The following is a 25,607-nucleotide window of genomic DNA, read 5'->3' on the forward strand; positions in this document are numbered from 1 at the left end:
ATCCCTGGATGACATCATGCTGACTTCACCGCTGGGATAATACAAGGGTAGAGAGGGTGCGGACAGCAGCAAAAAAATACCAAGTCTTTGGAGAGTTGAGGGCAATAGCCTACTGTCACTGCTGGACTGGAAGGGAAGAAAGCTTATTGGTGGCGTTCAGCGGCCGTGGGACGCGATGGGGCACTCGGGGTGCTCCCAAATTGGGTCGGTGGTCATATGTCTGTCAGGCCGCTTCCTTATTTAGAAGGAAGGTGTAAAAACAGGCCCACTTGTCACCGGAGAGCAATGACAGGGCTCTTGTGGTTCCACTTCTTCTGCTGCAGCCGTTCAAGAACTTTTCCGAGCAAATCTCTGTTTTTTTTTCTAGGCCTAAAATGACATGTCAGCTGGAGCCGGGAAGGCAGCGGGGCGCCCGCTACCAATCGACCGCAAAGATCAAAGGTTCAAGCCCTCGGTGTCTGCCTGCATCCGCCCCTCTGACGTGTCCTTGAGCAAAGAACCGAGTCCTTCTGAGCTTTACAGCGCGGCTGTGGAGCAGAGGCCCTCAGTCACATTTTAATCACGTCATATTTTTATATGTACACCTTAACCCCTGCGTTTCCCGTGGTGCATTCGTGAGAACTATGAGGAGAAGCGGAGAGGCCCCGTCATGAAATGGCACACATTGTCGGCATACCATTCCCTGCAACATGAAAGCCTATCGTCTTTTCCATGTAACAGATAATGCCACCAGCAGCATGCCCATGCGTCAGTGGGGCCAGCGCAGTTGCGCACCAGCGGCTCTCCTGCACACCACTTCCCCGAGATTTCCAAAGGATGGCACCATTTCCAAATTCATTTTAAACTACTCGTGGAGCCTTCGGGCTTTACTGGGCAAACTGGAGACTTCAGACACAAAACATTAAAAAAAAAAAACCATTTAAATTAACAGTAAGATTCAAATCTTATTTCAGATTAATCCAAATAAAATGCGTTGACCTCTATTGTAATATTTTCGGATTAATTACTACTAATAACTAATTACCATTTCTTTTGATATTGTAAAGGAGAATATGTTTTATAAAATGACTCGGACAACATCTCTTTGCAATGCAGTTCTTTTATTTTGTATAAAATCTATTTGTAACTGCATATTTATACACAATCTGATAGATGTACAATAACAATGAAGTACAACCTTTTCCTTGTGGCTGAATGCATTAATGACATTGACATAAGTGACTGAAATATTGTGATTTAAAAAAGAAAAAAAAAGAAAAGTCATATCAAAACATGACAACTTCTGGCCTAAACATAGTCTGACCATTGGCACTTTTTGTTTATATCAAACAGGTCATTTGGTTTATAGGGCAACAGTGGAGAGTGGAAAGAAACTCCACCCATCCTATTAGATATCTGCAGTACTAGTTAAACAATATAACAGACCTGTGATGCAGAAGAAGAAACAAGTGGTTATATGAGACCCAGAAAAAGCAGGATTGACAAAATGAGAAGATTCCTTGCAGCGGAAAAAATAAACCTCACAGAGCATCTCAGTCATGTGACTGTAAAGTTTTCACCTTCACACGCTCCACTGGCAGTATTGTCACCTGAAACCGATATGATACTGACAGCAGACATCAGTAAAACGCCCCGTGATGTTACCAAAGCTACAGGATAAAGTGGGTCATGTTAAAATAAATTATAGCTTTGAGGATGTTTCTATACCATATCTATACAAATAATTTATCTTTTTTTTTCACAGAAACAGCCTTCACCCTTGCACCTATAAAAAGATGCCGAAGAGTCCAATAGTTTAATACATGCTATTTTTTGTAATAAACGCATAATAAATAAATACATATGTACAAAAACATGTTTGAAAAATGTACAGGCACTTGTAAAAACGACCGTTTTTCTGACACTTCAGCTACTGCTGGACGATATTTTCCTGTGCGTTTCAGGGTGAAAAGGACAAGTCGAGCGTTGGACTACGCAGTAATGACAACATGACAAATCCTCCGATCCTCCATGCTGAGCACAACTACGGCAATAACATCCTTTGGGACTATTTGTATCTGCTCAAACTGATTTATCGCCCTATTTGTGTAGGATCAGACGAGCAGGATAAAAACTTTTTTTTAAAACTTCTCTGATGGACTCACTGATTGTGACACAAACATTGCGTTTCCATCATCTGACCAATGAGAAATCAAAAGCTTGACTGAAAGCCACAATGTACTGTAACATAGTTTGGGCGAAAGTCAATACCTCACACTTAAAATATTACTCATGCTTTCTCAGTCTGGCCTCCACGTTATGCGCACGCACACACAGAGTTAAATTCAGCGTGACCGTCGGCCCGTCGTATACAGTGCCCACACTTCACGTGATTTTCAGTAACCAACTGTTTTCATTTACTGCATGACTTTTTTTTTTTTTTTTGGGGGGGGGGGGGAGATTTCAGGAATGGGTGCTATGAAGTGGTCATCCACGACACGTCACCCTACATTTTTACCGTGCACCCCCAGCATTACACAAGAAGCCCATCTGGATGTCCGAGATTGTCACTTGAAAATACAGTAAAAAAAAAAAAAGAACATGAGGTTATAGGCAGCAGGGAAAGTGTTTCATCAGTAACAGTATTGGGGAGGGGGGGGGGTCACTAAAACAAGGTAGTAACCTGAGACAACTGTCCGGATCAGAAGCGTAGCTGGACAGGATGAGCAGTCCTGTTACACTAGACTCATTCATCTGGACGGTATTCCAGTCTGAGTGAACAGCTTCATTCTTAAACCACCACAGTCAGTAACCCAGTAACCTCACCTCAGCAGGTTGCATAACAGAAGTCCCATAGGGATATACAGTAACTTTGTATATAAAATATTTGCAGTAAAATTTCTCATTAAGTATTAAATGAATCTAGGTGGGGGGGGGGGGATATCAGAGTACAGCTAAATCTATAAGTACTCCACCAATTCTACATATAGTCAGTTTATTCATCGTTGAGTGACAGTCAGCCAGTGAAAATAGTTTACTTCTATTTTAAATAACTCCAATGAGATCATAGTGATGTCATTGGGGTTATTTTGCAGACTGGTGTCACCGCAAAAATTTACAGTGTGAATTCATGGGTGTGGCCACTTTCCATACAGAACTGTTTCCAGTTGTTCCATCCTACCGGGTGTAGACGTCGGGTTAATTTAAAACTACCAGATCAGCCTTTAACCAATCGGCTTTGATCGCCACACGTCCTGAAAATTTTGCATCACTACAACTACATTTACAAAATAATGCTCAATTTAAGCATCATTGCACTGAGCCACTCTACTGGTCGCTAATTGGTCAACTCTTCTGAGTGGCCTGGCAGACCTTAATGTGAACAGGGTTTCCAGACTATAATCACAGTGAAGAAAAGTTAAGCTGAGCAACAGTCCGGCAACTTTGAGCTAGAGATTTCAAATAATTGACAGAACATCTGCATTATAATCAGAGAGCATGGTGCTTGAATGACGACAGGTAGGGCAGGTCTAACGAGAGATGATACAGACATTTTAACCGTTCTTTTTAAATCCGTCTCTAAGCAGGTCTGTATCGCTAGAGCACTCCTTTATGCGTGTTTATTTTTTATTTTTGTATCCTGGAAAGACAAGTCTACTGGTCCCACTCGTACTTCTATTTTCTGAATGCATCAATTTAACCATTCTGCAATTGTGCCGTAAAACGGGATTTTCTTAGTAAGATTGAGGAAAAAAACAACATGATGCATCTTCAGGGGGTTTACCCTTTAGTTAAATTCAATATATAATAAAATATGACCAGTCTCCAGATCGCCTCTGTGATTCTGCGCATGAGTCTGGACGAGCCAATACGTTCCAAAACTGTGGGGCGCTCGGTATAAGACTGTAAACACCATAAAGGGCAGTAGCTGTGTATCTGAGGTTGACGAGTTCTGCGATAAACCCGCTTGATGGTACCTGAGAAAAAACATGGACAGAAATGATGTAACAACAAGAAGTTTTTTTTTTTTTTTTTTTTTTTTTAGAGAGATTTCTATGTAATTCAATAGCTTTCAGAGAAGTGTGGACCACACCTGACCTGAGCACGCAGGTGGTGTCGACTCATCAGGTGGTTGGTAACTATTCCTGCTGTACCGCACCTCACTGGCAGGAAACATGGCTCCTGTGACTTTTTCTGTCATTGGCCACTTTCACGTAACCGGCCACACACCGACGGGTACACTTCCTCAACTCAAGAACTTTCATTAAAGCAAACAGACGACACTAGCACAAAGCATTCTGGGAACAGCAGTGCACTGCTGACTTCCCCACATGGACCCTGAATGATTGATGGATGGATGGATGGATGGATGGATGGTTGGATTGATTGATTGATTATCTGTGATTCCATCCCGCTCTCATCTTTTGTATTCAAGTCTTCAGCTTCTGAGGTCCTTTTGGTCAAAGACGATGTGACTGGCCAGGTAGATGGCGACGGCTCCGAATATGGCTGAGCTGGCGATGTAGGCAGTGACGGACTGTGCGAACTGAACAATCATGCCCATGAAGAGGGTGGGGAAAACCTGAGAGAGGAGAAAGGTGCTGTCTAAGATGGCGAAGTCCAAGCCCACGCCACGTTTCTCAAACCCCGACTCGGCCTCGTCCTGCTCAGCGCCGCCGGAGCCGAGAGATGAGCTGTTCTGGCTCTTTGGGCCGGGATAGTACTCGTAACTGTCCTGGTTGAAGAAGGTATGCTTGTAGGGAGGCCCTGCCTTGTGGTTCAATCCACCCTCCTCTTCCACAGGAGTCAAATACACGGAGTCCCGCTTGGCTGCTAGACCATTTTTATGCATGCTTTTGGTTATCCTTTTTGGCATAAAGACCTGAAATGAGACGAGAAAACAACCAGCTTACTCAATCAGGCGGATGTTTTTCAACATACCATTCTGGTATTTAAATGTGTTACTCATGTTCTTACCTCTTTCTCCTGGTGGTAATGGCAGGTGAGTGTGTAAGGCAGAGTCTGCAGCGTTGCATACGCATAGCCAGTGAGAGCTGCCATTACGGTGACCAAGACAACACTTTTTGACAGGCAGATGACCGACGCAGAGACCGTGAAGCTCACCATGCTGCTCACGTAGACCCACCGGGACCCAAAATGGCGCACCAAACGACTCATGACCAGAGAGAAGAAGGTTGAGGTAGCACACTGCAGGAACAAGCCCAGACTGCCCATACGGATTCCTGGAAAGACAAATGTCAGTGTTACAACAAAGCGGCAACTAACAGTGACACCCATTGGTTTGTGAACGGCCGTTATAAAGCCTTTGGAAGATCTAACCCTAACCCTAACCCTAACCTCTAGTGGCACCCGGTGGTATTGCAGCCTAATTAGCCTAATTTGTCAGACCCGGACACTACGTCCACTTTTATATAAAGTCTATGGTTACAACCAGGAGAGCCAATGAAGGATGGCTGCCATTGTAACAATCAAAGAGCTCCTCAGCGCAAACAAACTGTTTGGGTGGACCAACTTGGACCATCACAGGCAGAACTAACCTTAGATAAATCCATGAAAAGCCTGAAAGAGCAAGACACACAGGCCGGTCGTTGTTTACTGAGGCAACGTGCCTCCTGGCCCAAGTCTGGCCCAGTTAGCAAAACCAGACAACAAGCATTTATAAAGATGTCGCACCAACTGACCAAAGTGGAATTTAAAATTCAAACAACACAGGAGGGATTTGCACACTCCTCGGCAAAATGAGATTAATTTATGTCACCTTCCTTCCTTCCTTGTCCGCTGCATCGTGTCAAAAGCTTTTCAGTTCCCGAATTAACACATTAACAGTCAGTAAACGGGGGATTTTAATCATGTGATGCATCATGTCCATGATCTAAAACCATAAAAGCAGCAAATGGAAGCAAAGTTCTTGATACCGCAGCTGACGGTAAATAACGTTCTCACGATGATATGTATTTAATGATGAAATAAAACAGTGCAAATAAAGCTGCATTTGCCTCGTACCTTTGAACTTGATTTTTCAATCAGACGGAAATATGAAACTTTTGTTTTCCATCTTTTGACAGAATCAAAGAACCGAAATCAGTTGTGGGATTTTGTACATCAAGGGAAAATTGTTCCCTTTTAAATAACGATCCCAGTTTATCCCCGTATGTTTGGCCGCCTAATAAATGTTATACTTTTTTTTTTTATTACTATAAAAAGATTCCATCTCCGGGCTGTGATTTATTTCAGCCTGCTAATATCCTGATCTTCCCTTGCTCTTGGTGAACAGTGTGGGTCAGGAGTTCAGCAGCAGACTAGCTTGTGTGGACGGAGTATGTGGATCATATTACTCCTGGAAAGCAAAGCTGCCGAGCCCAATTTACAAACACTATAGAGGGTAATGAGGACCGAAATTCAACCCTTGAGAGATATGGGACTGAGCCAGAATGCTTCTGACTCTGTGCAGAGGAGAACCGCTGCAGTTTGGGAAAACAGCCGCTTCCATAGTGTAAGCTTTACAGATAAAGGGATAGTGTTAAAAAAATTAGGTAAAATTTTTATTTTTATTTTTTTTTAAATGGCCAATGTAACTTTAAACAAAGCAGATCACCCTCATGCAGAGGAGCATCTGCAGACCGAATGATGTGGTTTAATAACATTCACTGTGTTTCAGATTAAACAAACAAAGCTCAGACAGACCTCAAGAATTGTGCGCTTTGGCCGTCTACCTGACTTGAATGAACATGTTCTTTGTGTGCTGATTGCTTGACATTAATTCTTTGAGTGTGACATTCCTCGTGGTCCAGCAATCACATGGAGCAGAGATGGGGGGGAGGGGGGGGCAGAAGGTAAACAAAAGTAGGAAAGGAGGAGACAGAAGTGGACAAAGAGGACGGAGAAAAGAATGCAGAAGGACGGATGGAAAATGAAAGAGGGCAAAAGGTGAAAGAGAGGGACGGTTGAGTACTCAGATTAAAAGGATAAAACACTAAGTAGCCAGTAGTAGGAAGGGATTAAAAAAATGAAAAGGGAATCTGAAAAGTACATAATTGTTAGTTGAGAGAAGTAATGAAAAGGCCAAAAGAAGGGAGGGAAGTAGGATGCAAGACAGGAAGTCTGGCTGGACAGAGACTTCACACTTAACTCTCACATGGCCCACTTGGGTAATACATCTGAAACGTGTCTGCCTCCCGTTTGTTTACCACATGCTAATCGTCATCATTCACTGTCTGGTAAAATACCCTCTGACACCACCGCCACAACCGGTTTGTTCAGGTTTACCTGCCTTTAGACTGTCTACAGGGTATAATCACACAGCCATGCATATAGCTACAGAATAATGCCATAAAAGTGTCTGGCAGGATTAGTGACGGTAACAGTAAGTGATTTACGGAGCTGGAACAGGTGGGGATGAATACGGCGCGTATTTGTTTACAGTTTCTGAAGTGCAGGGTTGGAAAGTAATACCTGGAATTGTGAAATAAATTGGCTTGACATTGGCTTAAGCCCAAGTAACCAAAATATGTGTTAGTTCTTAAATGGAATTAGTACACAGTGTTGTCTTAAGAGTCTGCAAGTCAGCGGCTGATTTTTGAGGGATGTTTCCCAGAACAAGAACCAAAATGAGTGCAGGAGGAAGACGCGTATTCAGAAACAAAATTTTCTGCCTGTGTGTCTCATGACAGAAGGATGTGAGTGCATCCTGCTGCTGAGAGAGAGGAGAACAACAACTGGAACTGGATTTCGCTACGTGGACAGGTGGCAGAGGTAAAAACACGATGACCAGCTACTGGAAGCTGACGATAGGGTGGAAGTTATTACAGCAACTCAAAGTGGAATTGTGATTCTAATAATCATTTTAAGTGGAGCTATTATTAAAGACATATTTTAGTTTGAAAGTGCAGCACTAGTTTTCATGTTTTAGTTAACAATAACAAAGTGGAATTTTGATAAATATTTTTGTTTGTTTACTTTGCTATATTTGGTAAATCCATGTTGTAAACAGTGCTTGAACAGGCTAATCTCTCATGAAGAGATGAATAAAGCTCGCATCTAGTGTGTACACCACAGTGACATGCAAATAATAAATAGTTACAATAATAAATAGACATAAATCTTCAATATATTGTATAAAGAAGTCGTCTAACCGTCATCGTATCGTTGCCTGGACACACTTCCTGGCAATGCACTGGGCACGCCCTCGTACAGACCTTCCCCCACAAAGTCGGTGTAGAAAAGCATAAAGGACATGACGGCCATCCAGCTGCAGAGCTGAGCGACACACAGCTGCCTCATGACCCGCGGGACGTGGCAGTAGCTCCGGTAGATGGCCGGGGTCATGGACCAGCATGTTCTCAGTAAGCACAGTAAGGGTCCGGACTTGAGCAGCCTGAGTTTGCACTTCAGCAGGTAGCAGCACGAGCGCGGCACGCCGCACCTGCTGGCCTCCGTGGGCCCGGCCCCAGACTCCAGTAAAGACCCCGATCCTGCCAAACCGCTGCTGGCACACAAGGGTTCCTCAGACACCTTCATGGTGATGAGCACACTGAAGACGAAGATGAGGATGAGGAGGAAAAAGAGGCACTCGGCCTGGCCTCCTAGGTAAACCGAGAGCAGACCGCGGCTCCAGTCCAGCGAAGGTAGTAAATAGCCCACGCAGCCTCCCAAGCTGACCATGAAGGAGAACATTGCAAAGGCTTGGCCGCACTCCTCCTCGTCCCGGTACAGGTCCGACAACAGAGCCTCCAACGGCGTGAAGCACACCTGTCCACAAAAGTCAAGGAGCCCCACGCCGAGGATGAGGAAGCCCACCTGGAACAGATTACATGAAAGAAAGTTACATTTTAAACTTGAACAGTTCTTTTAATTATCCAAATCTCAACTGAATAATACATGGGAGGACCAAGCAGTAACCAGCAGTGACGTCACCCGTCGGTTTGTGAACGGCCGTTATGTAGCATCGAGTTCGGATTTTGGTCGGCGCCATCTTGCTAGTTCGGAGCAATTTACAGCCAGACGTGACCATATTTGGACGAGCTGGGGGGGAGCGAGAGGTGGATCTGACTCCATCTGATTGGAAACCCAATGATACTACGTCCCGCCCGCCGATAGCCGTAACCTGACTGCACCACAGGCCTGTCAATCAAACAGACGCGCTCCCAAAAAACACAGCTTTTTGAATCTTATTTTCTAATCAATGACGGGATTATTTTCAGATGGACGGCCAGAAAACGAATAAGAAGGAACGACTTTAGCCAGAAAAACTCAAATTTTATTGGCTTAGAATTATCGGCGACGAGTTGAATGGGAGTCTATGGAGCTGGAGGCTTTTTGGAGCCAATCTTTAGTGGCACTCGGTGGTATTGCAGCTTAAGGCACTTCTGCATCGGCCTCATTTTTCCGACCCGGAAGCTACGTCCACTTTTATATAGAGTCTATAATAAGGAGGCTGGGTTCCTAAACTAACCCCACATCCAGCTGCTAATGTCTGAATTATAACCAACACGAGCTGCTTTCTTGTCTTGTGCACTTTGTAGGTAGAATTACAAAATGACGTAAACGATAAACTCATCCTACCTGGACGGTGCGTCCGCCCCAAGCCAGACGTGCTGCGAGGACGTCGGCGTGGGGAATGATGAAAAGTGCCACAAGGACTCCCAGAGACAACAGCCAGATGAAAGGCCGTCTCCTGCCGTAACTGCTGTTGCAGTGGTCACTGGCCGAGCCGATCAGAGGGATGAACAGGAGGCCGAGCACTGGCCCGATACCTGCAGTTACAACCAGGGATGCACACAGGAAGTCAGACAACACACAAACAAAACACAACATACAGTGAAAGAGAAACAGTAAAGACACAAGGCAGGTGGACAAATTGAGAAGAAATTCTAAGAAAGTTCTAAATATAAACATATGAATTCAATAAAGTTGAAATACACTCTGCGAGAAAAGATTTATTTTCCTTCCAAAACCCTGATTGCTTTTCCATTCATATTTTCCAACCAGATTTTCATCTATAAAATCTCTGCCGTGATCTACAACAGGAGCTTTTCAGCTCGTCTTTTATTGGCCCCGTCAGGTCCTCCTTGTTCCTGACCTACCAGGGTGGGCGAGCTGCATGCGTCCCTCTGTCATCATCCCTGACTGCCGGTGATGACTCCTACAGATGGCCTGCTGCCTGAAGGTAGCAGCTCATCAGCCTCACCTGGCTGGGTCGAGCTAATTAGGACACACCCTGGCACACTGGGTGTTCGCTTGCAGACACACAGGCAACATCTAAAGTGACCCAACCGCCGTGCTAGATTTTGCCATTTAAAAAAAGGTCCCCTGTGGAGTTTTTATTATAGTCAGGAAGGTTTTTGTTTACATTCTCACCAGAAGGTTCATGCCCACATGCACGTACAGAAAACACAACCAATACAGGGCTCTGCAATCAATCTTTGGTCATTCTCCAGTTTGACAAGAAACTGAAACACGGGGAGAGAGAGCCTGAAGTCAGTAAGCTGAACAGACGAACACAGACAGCGAGACGGGCAGGTGAACTGAGAAAGACAGACAAGTTGACAGCAGCCAGACAGTCAAGCCCTCCACCACATTCATTCCTGCTGCAGCTGTGGGGGCCCATCATAACAATCCTCACCATCTACAGCTGTAAGACTAACTGTCTCACACACCCCCCCCCCACTCAGTCACTGAAACACACACACACACACACACACACACACACACACACACACACACACACACACACACACACACACACACACACACACACACACACACAGTGTGCCGTCTAACCAAACCCATACATATGATTCGATCTCGTATAACACATGCCACATTCCACAAGGTGTTTTCTTTCTTACAGTAAATCCTGAACTAAATACACTCTTTTACTCTTCAGTTCCAAAAAGCAGAGAGAGAATCTTCTTCACTAACAGAAGGGGGAACTAGAGGAAGAAAAACTAACAACTGGAGGAAGACGCAGCCAACAAATGGCTATTGGATAAAGTAGAAAGCAGCCATCCGAGAACCTGACACTACTGCTCGGGGAAATTAGCTATTGGCCTCCCAAGACACAATATCTATCTTCATTGAAATAACACTGTGGCACTCCATTATAACACAGGGATATGAGAAATAGGTTGAGTACCATTTCCAGATAGGTTTACAGTGCAGCCGGTTTGGGAGGAACTCTACAATGAAATCATTTTTCTTCATATCACCGGCAGCTGTTGGGAGAAATGGAAGAGTAGAAGTGTATAGTGTTGAATCTTAAACCTTGAATAGCCACTTGTGTCACACACACACGGAGCCTTTTGGTTCGGTGGAATTGTATCTATCATCTGTATAGTCACAAGACAATGTCTCAAAGAGACGTCTCAGTGGGAACCATGTGAATGGGGTTACAGGATAATGCAACTATTCACGTCACTTACAAAGTAAACCCAGTGTACGAATACACATATACCATATCGGTGATGCCAATTAGGTGTATTTAGACACATGCCACAAATTCAGAAGCGTCAAGATTCAGAAATAGTTCAGAATAGTTTTGGTCATTTCTTCCTATTGTTAGATTGAAAAGGCAACTAGGCCACAAATACACCACCACAATTATACGTTAGCGAGGCACAATGGCGCAGTCATCAGCTGCACATACTCAACACTATGTTTGTGGTGCGTGTTTCTGCTGGACAGAGTCAAATTAGATGCTTTTCAAGGTTTCTTTCCCCAGGGTTCCTGAATATAATGGTGCACTTAACTGTCAGTACACTGCGAGTAAAATGTTTTGTATCCTGTATGTTACAAGCCAGGAGGTCTACAAGGTTCTGATCACAGATTTATACATTGTTGTTTCCAGCTGAGCCCTTCTTAATGGATACAAAAGAAAGACAGAAGAATAGATTTAGTGAAATCATTGTTACTTTGGTTTTTTTCCCTCACTGATAAGAAGTCGAAGAACTGCAAGAGGCAACACAATGTGCCCGTCAGTCTGGAGATAGTCGCTCTCCTGCTGCCTTTCACATGGTGCCTGATTACCATACCGACAAAACAACAGGTGATTTGGCCACTAATTTCTCTAAAGGCCTCAATTATGTCTTTATGACCTGAATGGGAATGAAGATAAGAGCCCCGGAGGCACATTCACACCCCCCACTGCCAAACTAATTTGGCTACCACTGGACAAGGTCACATCTTTTATATATTTAAATTTATAAAACATACATTCCTCAGAGGCTTGTTGTGATTTACAATACTAGATACTAATGAGATCAATTTCAGGTTGTATTATAGCTTTATTCTAACCACAGCAAATACAGTTCAACCTCTTTTCAGCACAATGCGAAATAAACAAATGACAATGAAGAGCTATAAAAAGTTATCATTTGAAACACTCGGGTGAAAAACAGTCACGCATGTGGTCATTAAAGAAGCCAAACAAGAGATGGTTGAATCGCAGCGATCCTGCAGAAGGAATGTGAAAATGTGTATGTGAACGAGGGTTGTCCCACCTTTGCCTTTCATGTTAAATGAATGCCTTGTCAGAAAGAGACGATGCATGCATGTCATACATGCGAGAGAATGAGGCGCGCAGTATGAGGTACCAAAGAGGCCTGGTAATTAGATCCCCCCCCCCTTCTTTCGGTCTTTACCGAGCTCTTACCTAGCACCATGGTCATGTAGCGCTCCTCCACTCCGGCCTCCAGCAACAGCGGGGGCACGTATGTGATCCCAGCTGCCACGCAGATCTCCAGGCCGCAGGTCAGGGAGTTCAGCAGGACGAGACGCCACTGAGCCCTCCATCCAGGCATATTTACAGGGGCTGGGGTCGCCTTTCCTCCCCTCTGGGATGTCCACTACTGGGGGAGGGGGGAGGCACCCGGACAGGGGCGAGTGGGGGAGCACGGGGAGGCAGATGGTGCCCCGGTGGGACTAGAGGACTGTCGGGGAGGGACAGTGGCAAAGACGCGTGGATGTCTCCGATGGCCTGGAGGACTCATCCTCTTCTCAGCATCCTGGGATCTGAAGAGCAGAGAGTTTGACTTTAGAGCAGGGAAAGGTAAAGAAACACGACACACAGCTTTCACACCGCCTCTGCACGGTATGTCCTACAGTATATAATTTGCTGCCGTTTCAGACTGTGGCATGCCATGTTAGACGGGTCACTCCCAGGTCACTACACCTGGATGTCAGCGGCCTCGGGTTGCACAGGGAATGTCAACACTGACAGCTTTCTCACAACACAAGCTAATCCACACAGTTTGCGACATATTTTCCAGGAACACGGAAATAGCGACAACACTAGAAAGGCAATGATATTGATAGGAGTCCTCTGAGCTCAGCACCAACACCTTCAGGGCAGCAGGAAAAACAACAGGCGGACAAAGATGAGTCAGCTGGAGTGACGTGGCAAACCATTTGCTCAGCGAATTCTTTTTCTCTGTTTTAAAAAAATTAAATCTACCGTGCGTTAAAAAAAAGCAACCTTTACCCTTCAAAATACCAGTCTGCGCTTTAATTTCCCATCTCTATCCTTACTACTTCTCCCTTTCCCTCCTCCGTAGTAACACCAGCATTAGAGGGAGGATCTAAAATCCACCCTTCCCATGGCTGACCCTGTCATTATGTGTATTATTAAGCTCTGATTGCAGCTTGAGTCATATTTGCGAGATCCTCCTTCCAGAAACTTTCAGCAGATTACTGCCATCGTTGAGCTGAGTGTGCGAGGAGACGCTCTTTAGCACCTGAGAGGGCGCTTACTGCAGAGAAAGTAGGCAGGAGGGTAGAGTAAGTCAGGAGTATAAGGGATGATATTATACGGCATGTCTTCCAATGCTAGGTTTAAATCATTCACTGTATATAAAAGTGGATGTCGTTTTTGGGTCTGAAAAATGAGGCCGATGGTTTGGTGCTTTAAGCCTCAATACCACTAGAAGTTGGGTCCAAAAAAACTCCGGCTAAATAGACTCCCATTCAACTTCTATCATAAAATTCTAAGTCAATAAAATTTCTCCACTAATTATTTCGGTGTTGCTACCTAAAGTCATTCCTTCTTATTCGTTTTCTGGCGGTCTATCTGAAAATAATCCCATCAGTCATTAGTTATTCATTAATTTTGATTCATTTTTTATCAATTTGAAAAAAGGAGAAGCACAAGATGAACAAGCCGATTTAGAAAATCCTCAAATATTTGGCACGGCTTTCAATATAAAAACAAAGAACGAGCCATTTTATACAGAGATTTAAAGTGAAGAGAGACAGTATACTATGCAGACTGATGAGGCAACAAGTTCTCCAGAAACATATCACTGTGCTACAATCTGTGCAGTTCATGTACAGATCTCTCTGCTTCCTCGCAAGCTGGAAAAAAAAAACAAAAAAAAAACAGGTAAAACCAAGATAATCGTTATCGTCATCATCCACCAATGAAGTGCGTGTTCTTTTAAAGCAGAGGGGAAAAGCAAGAACGGTCAGAACAGCCGCAAATATAAAAACAACAAGGTGCTATATTTGCATTTGGTGTGACATTTCTCTGCCAATGCTGCCCATCTGTTCTCTCGCGGCAAACAAAATGGATGTCATCCTCGCTAACAAGACTCGGTTAATCACACGAAATGTGCTCAGCTCTGTGCTTGGCCAGTATTTCAAGAGAAAAATAATCTCTTACGTTGGGCAACGTGTGCTAAGACAACCTGATAAATAAAAGGAGGAATCAACTGAACTGAAGACATACTTTTTTTTTTTCTCCAACTACACAGGCCTGAGGCCTTACGACATTGTAGCTCCAGTTATCAACTAGGAAGCCCATCAAAAACCTCTTGTGCTTTTCATATCATTCTAATCAATGATGTTAAATGAACGTCATCAGATTTCTGTGGGCACTTATACTCCGTCATTATGAGTCCTTTGATAGAGGCTCTTTGAAAATCTGAGGGGACAATGCAACAGTGTTAGCAGGCTGGACCTATCAGGGGCCTGGCTCGCACAGAGAGAGGACCATTTTAAACCCGTCAGATCTCATTCCCACCCAGCCTGGGCACACTGAAAGACACCCATCAGGGGACCAGCCTTTGCCCCCTTCGGCCTGTCTGGCCACTACAACCTCCCACCCACACAGTCTATACGCGTGTGTGTGTGTGTGTGTGTGTGCACCCTCCGTCCCTCCCCTCTGCATTTCTTCCTCCAGCCTTCCTCAGCCCCTGAGGTCAGCTTCGTCTCTGACCTGCATTCTAAGAGGACCCTTTTGACATATCTGCCCACGACTGGTTATGCCTGTATGGTTCCGAGTCTCAATGCGAATGCTTTTCTATCGCGGCCCCAGCTGACTCTCTGTCAGACTATCTCACTGAAAACAGAAGGCTCCCCCGTGGCAAGAATAGAGAAATCTTATTTGTCTACCCGAGCTCAGGGTTTTTTGTAAATTGAATGGTTGCTTTAAGTCCTGACCCGATCGGCGGCGGCCAGTCAGACAGATGATGGAAGGATTGCAAGACGTTGGCAGGGATCGAAATGTAGTGCGGAGTCCATTTATTCACCTCAAAGTCAAATTTAAAAATAAAATCCACTTGTCTATTGTAAATATGGTCCTCTATAACCGATGTTTGCCGCACTGCCTCAAAGCAGAACAGAGCTCTCAAGTTTGTGTTCTAGGGATACGCAAGAGAGACACACACACACATATATACAGACACACACACACACACACACACACACACACACACACACGCGCATCCCACGCAGTCGTTCCAGCGCTTACTTAATGACACCTGACCCAACAATGTATTCCAGTCATGCCCTCCGTCTTCCCAGAGCCTTGGAGACACACGCTCGCGCTGTTAGACAAACGTCTCTCCTGCTCAATTTACGTGTTTAAACACTACAATCTGAGCTCAGCTGGTGACGGCGGGGAGGTGGAGGAGGGCGGCTGCTTTTGTGCGCTCTTCCTCTCCTCCATTACCAAAAAACCCTATTCAGCCACAGCAGTGGCAATCCCTCCCATCCCCCCCAAAAAGGTCCTAATGACTCTGAGCGGTATTCTTACAACACAAAACAGGCATTGTATACATTGTGCCAGGGAGAGTAATGTGATATAGTGAGGTATCAGCTCCAGTTTAGTATTGATGCAGGGTTCATTTAGATGGTGGGATATGGAAAGTGTGTGTGTGAGTGTGTGAGTGTTGGGGGGTATCCCACCAGACACCGGGGTTTGGATGAGAAGAGGGGAAGGAATTTCTCCGAGATGACATCAGAGCCACGAACACAGTGGAGGCTGTGGCTGCATCGAACCTCAGCGGGAGGGTCTGCTTGTCGGTTTGGCTCAAGCTGAATGGCTGCGGCACTGTGGCCTTTTCTCCCTTTCAGTTCCTGCACACATTAAATGGGCCCGGCCGGCTGCACGGAGGGACAGCGGGACCAGCCTTTAGGACGGCTGCTTGCCTGGCTTACTTCCTGCAAAACCGTCCTGTGCGGCTCGTCTCTGTTTTCTGAATAACACAAACAAGTTAAGATGGAGCAGCGCCTAATGAGCAGTGAACAATGATGCCTTAACATGACCACCAACGCTTTTTGTAATTGTGCTAACTTGGCACCGTCGTTGAAAGAGGGATATCAGTAAATCATGTCATAATCAGAAGGTATCAGACTGGTTACTACTAGAAACAAGTCCTCAACATGTGCTCTCTTTAGATGTGGGATCTCTACATATAAATGTCTGGGTTTCTACCCATTTGATTGGCAGACCTGTACACTGACACAACCTGTGCTCTACATCTTCTATCCACATGTCTGATATGAATGAATAAACTCATATTGCCACCCGTTTCATTTCCTCTCCAACATTTCCTTCATCATTTACAATCAGGCACTTTAACAGCTCTTGAAAGGTGTTTTCCTTCCTTTAGACAATCAAGCAAATTTCTCTTCCTGTATAAGCAGCTGTATATCAGCTGTAATCAGCTGCTTTCCACTCTTCAACTCTCAGTTCATATACCACCACCGTTTCTAAATTCAAGTGCCTGCATGGGCTCAAGTCAAAGCTAAACTTTTAAAGGCTTTTCTCTGCTTTGCATCATTTGGATGAATTTGACTGTTGGCCCATTTGAGTGTATTCACCCCAAGCAGACAACGTACCAACTGTCTGGTTGGCTGTTTGCTAAGTAGTGATAGACAGACCAACCATGTGTGGCGGAGTGTGTCTGTGCGTGCGTTTCTGTTTAGCTCAGCCTCCGGCTGAATTCAGAGCTCATCGGGAACCTGGACGTTTTCCGTTTGTTTCCCAGCAGTGTCTGCTTCTTCCTTTTATCTTCGGACATTCATGAAGCACGATCATAAAGCCCAGGGACAGGTGCAAAAAAGTTGAAATATTTTTAATTCTCGTGGACATGATGATTGGAAGCCCATCCGTGGCAAAGTCGTTTCTAACTGCGTCTTTACATTAACTGTGCAAATGTCTGAAAAGAATTGCACTTGAAATGCTTGAATCAGTAAATTAATCTCTTTGTAAAATAAATGCTTAAACTTGAACTTCCATACAACATTTTGCATGCAAACACTTATCATTTTAAAACACCTCCTTCTTCAGAAAATAACTCGTAGCCCCTCTTTTTCTCCATTTCCCCGACGCTCCACCCAAACAGGTGTTCTACGTCGTTCCCCGGCGTTTCACCCAGACGATCCCTCGACCAGAGCCCCATCACTGGCTTTCCCCCAAACACGCCGTTTCCTTCTGGCACTGAAAACTGGATAATGACACGGAACGTCTTTAACAGACTTCAATAAAAAAAAGTTTAGTGTTTTGATTTGTGTTCTGTCCCTGCTCACTTGAAAGGCTGGCCTGATCGTGCTGACCCTACCCCCCAGCCCGTAATCTTAAACCCACATCCGTCACCGTGACCCCCTGACCCCGCCTTTCACCGCAAACCATGTGACCAACCCCTAGTGTTTCAAGGAGGGCAACAGCAGCGGGATGATTGCCGCTAATGTTCTCCTGTACTGTGCAGCCAAGTCAAATGAAACAGTCAACCTGTCGCCAGTTATTTTAAGTTATTTAGTTTAGTGCTTCTGTGAGAAGATACGATGGAGGGGACACGCATCTCATACTGGAGCGGGAAAGACGACCTTGTCTTATTTCTGGAGGGTCCAATGACACTCTTTGCTGTGCCAGAATGTGAAGTCCCTTTTCTATCTCTCTGCACATAATTAGGACGATGACTCAGAATAAGTCCCTGAAGACTAGAAGAGCAAAAGGATGACAAGAAACTAATAGTTCATGGCTCCTGAGAGAGCGATGCTATAAGTATCTTCAATATTTATTGTAGGATGATGGTGTCATTTCTGTTTCTAGGGAGGAAAATTTACAATCCCCATCAATCCAATTCAGTCATTCATTAAATGCATTGCTTCACAGCACAGGATCAGCCCAATACTCTTTTTTTTTTTTTTTTTATAAACCGCATCTCTACACCAGTGGACCCAAACATGGGAAAAGTGAGTGGAGAAAAGTATCTGTGCTTATCTAAGCAGGACTACACACAAATAGAGTAACACACACACACACACACACACACACACTTAAACACAGCCACTTATCAGGTGGACATGAGAGGAATGCAAGCCAAGTTGGGTTGCCCTGCTGTGGGATTAGAGTGCGTGCGTGTGCCACGGGGTGAACCGAGGGAAAGCCTGGACGGGAGAATGAAGCCTGCTATGCCTCAGGGAGGTGACCACTATCATACTGGCCCATGCAAATAGCACAACAATGGAGTGTAGCAGAGTTTGGCCGTGAAGCCTCTTGTGAGCCAATGTGGCTGATAACGTGGCTCCCCAAAAACTCTGGCTTTCCAGTCACTAAAAAGCCGATAAGAGGGAATCCAAACGCTAATGAGTTTCCATTGAACCATGATCAGGTGTGTTTACATTTAGTTAATAGAGCGGTCAAAATTGTAATTAGGTCGAGTTAACAGCTAGTTAATTGCCGTGAGATTGTCTTTCTGATCAACAACGTTGCAACATGTAAGCATTACTTTTTATTTCTAGGATGCAGGAAAAGTGTATGATGGCATTTTATGATTCACTTCTCAATAGCATGTCCGTGTTTTATATCATTTTATCTTTACACTGCCAATTTTTGTTCCGATCTCTATTCCAACTAATCCACAGCATGCCAGAAACTGTTACTTAATTGCTGTCGATTTTTATTGTCATATATTATTAATGTATTAACACTTTGTTTTGCTTGCATTCAAATGATGAATCTGCCCAGGCTTATCTTCCAACTCCGATTTGACTCTTAGATGCACATGTAGTATATATTTTAATAATAATATTCTTTTTAAAATGATGAAAGGTCATAGCAGACCTTGAAAGTCAACAGCATCGCTTAAATCAGACTTTTAAAATAAAAGTGAGACAGTTGACCTTTTACCATCTCGTATAAGAGCAACAGTTTAATTTGATACACTACAATGAGCTAATCAAATTCAGAAGAAATTCATCATGCTTGGCTGAATGACAGCATCTAAAAAGCCCAAATGTCATTATATTGCTCAAAGTGCTCACAAAGAGAAACTGCATCCTTATTATTCATTGTGCATTAACTAACTGCACTTCAGGCCCTCTGCACAGAGGTAAGACGATCCAAGAACATGTGTGATAGTAGTAAAACAACATGATGAGCCACAAAGGATTAGAGTGATTAGGCAAAATGATACTCACCATCCACAGAAGAAAAACTCAAAAAAGGTCCATCTGCTGAAAATTTTGCATCTAGTCTATTTTAAAAGGCTACTTGCACTCTATCCAATCAACACTCCCTACTCGCATGCAGAGCGTATCCATACAGACTCCTCTGACCACCTGCTTCTAGCAAGAGTCTGACTCTTTTTTTATCCTGCTTCTTTCTCAGTCCCCTTCCTTCCCCTCTTATTTAGCCCACCTCCTTTGCATCCCTCCCATTATTCTCCCTCCCTCCCTCCCTCTCCTCTGTGTCTCAGCCTGTAAGGTGGGAATTGGGAAAATCCCAAAGCACTTGAGGAATCCTGCTGGTTTCTGTCTGTCTGTATCTGTCTCACAAAATGACCCGTTTCTGTCTTTCTCCCCCTCAAAAATGTTTCCTGAAAGCCTCAAGCCTTGACCTGAGATATAAAGGTTAGCAAGAGACACACACTCACCTGTGTTGGGGAAAAAGATGCAGTGAGGAAACAAAGAATGAATTGATATCATTTAACAACCCCACGCTGAGGCCACACCCCCCCACCCCTTCTCTCACTATCTATAACCACTCCCTAAAAGTTCTGTACATACCCCCCCCCCCCCCGACCCTGTATCATGTTCAGCCGCCTATCAGGGCAGGGGCAGCTCTCCGACCCTCTCTCATTACCTCCCTTCTTCCAGCCCCAGTCTTAGTTAAGCTTATACTCCTGCATGGCTGCTGGTCCGTGGACTGCCTTAACCCTGTTCCTGGTTCACCAGCTCAGCCAGCAAGAAGCCTATTTCAGTCGACACGAACACACACACACACACACACACACACACACACACACACACACACACACACACACACACACACACACACACACACACACACACACACACACACACACACACACACACACACACACACACAATCACTCCACCATCCGGCTGGCTGCCATGGATGTACCCAACGCCTGCAGGCCAAGACCAACCCTCTATAGAAAAGCTTTTAATTTGATAACAGTGAGAGGAAGAAGAAAAGTGGAGCGCAGGGAGATCTAAAGTGTGTGTGGGGGGAGGGGGAGGGGTGGTTAGCGGTGGGCGGGCGGGTGGGTTGGGGTGTTGAGTAATGTCATTAGACTACGACTGGCTTTAAGGAATCTCCGCTTCTGGAGCCCAGAGGCGGATCAATAGAGCAGAGTGCGGAGAACGGCTGCTGGCAGTCCCTTCCCTCTGCAACAGGAGCGGCTTGCCTGGAATTAAGACAATACTAAAAATACCATTTAAGAGAACGGCCGGGCCTCGTCAACTCCGTCTGCATGTCTCGTGTCCTCACTTACAGAAAAGGGTTCCTCCTCTCAAATCTTTTGTTCGGATATATATACACAACTCATTACGGTACGCACAGAACACTACCCGTCTTTGTTGGCAAATGTATAGTAGCTCATCGGTGTGCAATTACCCACCTCAAGTGCAAATATGCACGTCTCCAACGCACACACTCACAGTGGTCTAATAATTAGCAAGGAATGGAAAACACCAGACAGCTTTTCATTGTGTGTCAGTCCAGGGGAACCGTATGCTGAGAATAATGATGTATACACCGAAAAAGAAAAAAGAAAAAAACCCAGAAGCTCCAGCCAAGACACCTCAAAACTTAAAGTTCCACACATACCAGACACTTACTGTTCCCAACCAGCGGACAGCTCTCTACAAATGGCTCCGTTACTACATGAGCCGATACTGCGACAAAGCTTTGCAGAGGTTTTGCCTTTTTTTTTTGTCTGTGCTGCATTTATGTTACTATTGTTAACACAATGTGTGTGTGTGTGTGTGTGTGTGTGTGTGTGTGTGTGTGTGTGTGTGTGTGTGTGTGTGTGTGTGTGTGTGTGTGTGTGTGTGTGTGTGTGTGTGTGTGTGTGTGTCTGTGCGCTTGACTACAGTTTTGGCTAAAGATGCATGAGCTCCCTGGCAGGCCAAGAAGGCTTTAATTCCATGGTAGCCTTCTCCACAAACCCGGCTTCTGCCGCACCAGCCAAACCCAACATGCCCATAATAAGCTACGGCACACTGCGCTCTCCGCTTTGATAAACCAAGAAAACCAAAACAGTGCATCAGAAATAGAACTCAAGGGCTACTGCTCTTGGAGAAGCAGCAGGGACCCAATAAAGCCTAAATGTCACCCACATTATACATTGCACGAAGGACGGGACGGGAGGGATCAATCACTCATTGTGTGCTTCCACAGCAAATTAACCTTTAAGTAAATACGTGATGCTGATGCTGAGCTTCCATACATACCCAATAGCTTTTAACATGTGGAGCCTTCAGGATTAGCACTGCTCCAATGGCCATCCAAGAGCACCAGACAGTTAACATTCTCCAGGAGTTATTTTAACATAGCTAGTCCAAGATTATTCTAAACAACCTCCCACCCCGAAGGCTTAAAAATCCCATCAGTATTTTAGTTATAGAGAGCCATCTGTTGCACATGGTCACAGTGCTGTCACAGCAGCCTCAGTATCATGAATAATTTAAATTCAATCATGAAATGGTGCAATCGATCCATAAAGCTGTGCCTGAGAGACACGCAGTGTTACATCCCATCAAGGTTCAATACTGCACAAGAGCCACGACACACCTGAAGAGAAGATAAACTCAAAGCAAACAAGTTGACCAACAAGTTAAGTTTGTAGGTTGTTTTTTTTCCTGCTAGAGAATTTCAGGACTGACATGGGTACCTAATCAAATAAACTAAAACAAATCTGTTTTTTTCCAGAATTGTGTGATTAAATATGCTTGAATTAGCAGCAACTGCGATGCAATTTACAAACGTTTGTGTGACATTTAGCTGTAAAACGGCAGGAATTGGCATAAATTCAAAGTTGAGGTTATTTTCAACTACTACCCAATAAAGAAAGTGATATGAAAACATTTTCTGTGATAATAATCATAAAGCACATCACAAAAATAGCTAGAAATATTTAAATTCCTGAGTCTGTGACAGCAATACAAAATACATGGCTGGATCTTCTGTAAAATAAGTAGTTTAAATGGTTTATATTAATTTAGCACATAATGCCAACTTTCTCTAAAACAAATACCATTTGCATTTGACACTTTGTTATCTAATACACCCACATTTATACATTTAGCCTGAAGTATTCAGTGGCCTTTGGGGGCCACTGCACATACAGCACATAAAACAAGTATCCAATTTGCTTTTCTAGCACATCTCATCTGGCACAGCACAGAAGGACACCGACAGCCACAAGGATGCAGCAAGTACGTAGTGGCCTTTACAGTGTGCAGTTCCTTCCAATAGCCGGCAATAAAGGCAACTCCGCAAACTATAAATGTAGGTCGAGAGTTACTGAATGGGAAGTTAAAGGCTGAGAGACATTACCGGCAGAGGAAATAGCTGTATGAAGGCTGCTCCAGCTGTTTTTCGATAAACTTTGTGGAACACCAAGGTCATGAACCTTACAGCTGCAGAGATACAGTTCATACAGCAGTGCACGGAGGACAAACACACAGAGGGACAGATGGACATCAACAGGTCCATCTCCCTTTTCCAGCTGTTGTCAGAGCAGTAGTGGCCCCCAGGCACAATGATTAACGCCTCAGTTAAATGCTACACAAACCAGATGGTAAGGATAGAAGAGAAGGGCAAAGTCCTTTCTCTCCCTCTTAGAATGAACACGAACACACACCATATACTTAATCTTGGGTGCGCACACACACACACACACACACACACGCGCGCGCACACACACACACACACACGCACACGCTGTTTAAATCATCTTTCATAAACATCCTGCCCATAGCCAGGAAGTGCCCTGCAGTAAAAGTTTGATCATGTATAATGGAGCCTTTCCTTCAAAAACATTAAAATAGCGGTATAAAAACACAATTACACTATAGGAAAAGGGTTTTACTACATTAACGATCTTTGTGTGCGCAAACCGTAAACGCCAGCGACAAAGGCAAAAGGCTACACCGGGCCTTCTTGAAATAAAAACAAAAAAGAAATGTCAATCATCAGCTCGACAAAACAAAAAGCCTGCCAACAAAGAAACACGTAATCAAGATAAATCTTTCCTTCCTTCGTTTTAATCAAACTTTGGATGCAGCACTCATTATCAAAGTGCCCAAACAAGTTCACAAACACAACATTGTTTACCCTCAGCAAGGGCGGAACAGCAATCCCATTAGTTATAGCTGTGCGTGTGCATCTGTACATTTAAGCGCACACACACACACAAGCACCTTTTTCACACATACGAGCTGTGTTGCCGATCCCGTCGGACCGCTGTCGTCCTGACAAAACATTGGTCTGTCAAAAAAAAAAATAATAATAAAAAAAAAAAGGTCTTCAAAGCACTCACGCATATTGACTTAAATCATAAGCTCGATCCTTTCACAAGGCACAGAGCATCTCACATATCAAAGGTCTCCCTCGAACACTCAATAGCATCCCCCTCAGCTTGCTACATGAAAGAGAACACTGTGGTGTCTTATAATATGCCGTTTCCCCATTCACAGAGACAAACTTCAAAAGAGGGCTAAATCAAGTTGGAAACCTTTGCACTGTCCCCATGGAGTTGGTGTTTCATGGTAGTGTCATTAAGAAATTATCAAGGGGTGGCGAGGTCATTCATAATTTGGCACACTAAACGCCTTACCAGGTTTGTTCGTTCTAAAATCTGCCATTTTACACATTCTCTGGGGCTTCTCTGACTGGCAGAGGGAGTCGCAGAGAGGGAGATGGTGAATATGCATTACGATCATCTGGCCCGAGTCCTTGTCGCCATGGGAAAAATGTCTGCGGACAATCCTCGCTGCAGGGCCTGAGCCTGTCCCATCTAGACTTCGACTGCGGTTTAGGAGCCACGCCAAACTGTCAAAGTAGTGCTTCTCATTAATGGCGAATTACGGAAAAGCGATAGGCTCCTTTGCCATCTGTTCGCCACTTTTCATGGGAGTTGAGACCCGAGGCTGTGTTGCCTTCAATGCCAGGCACTCTCCTCCACACTAAAACCATGTGGGCAAACTAAGTAAAGTCAGTAAATTGAATTAGACAGAGGGGGTGTGAGAGTAAACAAATGCAAACAGACTTAAGACTGTTGGTTTCTGTCGATTTCGCTCGCCAAAAAGGAAGTGAGCTCGGCCATGTTAGCTACGGGTAACTTGGTTTATGTTAAAAGCACTCATGTAGAATTGAAGAGAGAAGATGTTGGCTTCCATTCAGTATCACGTTCTAGAACTAGTGGCAAGATACTCGTACAACAGGAAGATTAATTTACTTTAAAAACATGGATCTTGGGTCACTGCCATTCTTACTGTGAACTCACTTGCTGAATGAGGAAATTAAATACACTGCAAGGGTACAGAAACTAGAAATACTCCTCCACCATGTTAGCACTGTAGTCCTCTAACATTGCTGGACTCATGGTGCAGGAGTGCTCTGTAAACTCGCACCTGATTCTTTCTTTCTGGTTGTTTGTGAGGATTAAAAAGAAAGTAAACCCTGAAGGTGTGTCTTCAGACAAGTCCAAATCCCGTCAAATCAAAAGATGCCAGTTGACACCAACAGTGACCAGTTGACTGCAAAATGAGCTGCAAGCTGAAAATATTTAAACTGGAGCAGAATTGTTCACCTATCCAGAGGCTTTATGGCCCCACTGCCCTTTACAGACATGGAATATGTAACACTGGCTACATCAAGCCATTAAAGTGGCAGCTTTCTCACAGTCATACATGAGGTACTTCTACATTAATGTTGTTTATGGCTTTATTCAGACATGCCAAGACCTTTATAGAAAGAGCCACGGTATGCGCATGATATTTGCCATCTGACACGCAAGAACAAACAGTACAGGAAGTTATATACTGCGTAACGTTGGGCTAAATTTCCATTACAGGAA

At 44.3% G+C, this 25,607-nt stretch overlaps 1 protein-coding gene across 3 annotated transcripts in view; it reads right to left on the reverse strand.

The window, feature by feature from the left end:
- Positions 1–1,081: 1,081 nt before the first annotated feature.
- LOC138624820 (solute carrier family 45 member 3) overlaps positions 1,082–25,607 on the reverse strand; it is a 29,471-nt gene continuing 4,945 nt past the window's right edge. For 2 of the 3 annotated variants that reach the window (XM_069705356.1, XM_069705358.1), the window contains exons 2-6: positions 12,650–13,008; positions 9,562–9,752; positions 8,133–8,796; positions 4,957–5,222; positions 1,082–4,861 (exon numbers count right to left, since the gene is read on the reverse strand). In XM_069705356.1, the coding sequence (XP_069561457.1) occupies positions 4,418–4,861; positions 4,957–5,222; positions 8,133–8,796; positions 9,562–9,752; positions 12,650–12,797 (1,713 nt within the window). In that variant the 5' untranslated portion in view covers positions 12,798–13,008 and the 3' untranslated portion in view covers positions 1,082–4,417. Of the gene's footprint in view, positions 4,862–4,956; positions 5,223–8,132; positions 8,797–9,561; positions 9,753–12,649; positions 13,009–19,698; positions 19,864–25,607 lie in introns of those variants that run through there. The other variant, XM_069705357.1, reaches the window with a different exon arrangement.

This window comes from Brachyistius frenatus, unplaced genomic scaffold (genome assembly GCF_029030835.1).
Source record: "Brachyistius frenatus isolate BFR_SWC_R1_liver_20210118 unplaced genomic scaffold, ASM2903083v1 Contig_55, whole genome shotgun sequence".
Lineage (NCBI taxonomy): Eukaryota > Metazoa > Chordata > Actinopteri > Embiotocidae > Brachyistius > Brachyistius frenatus.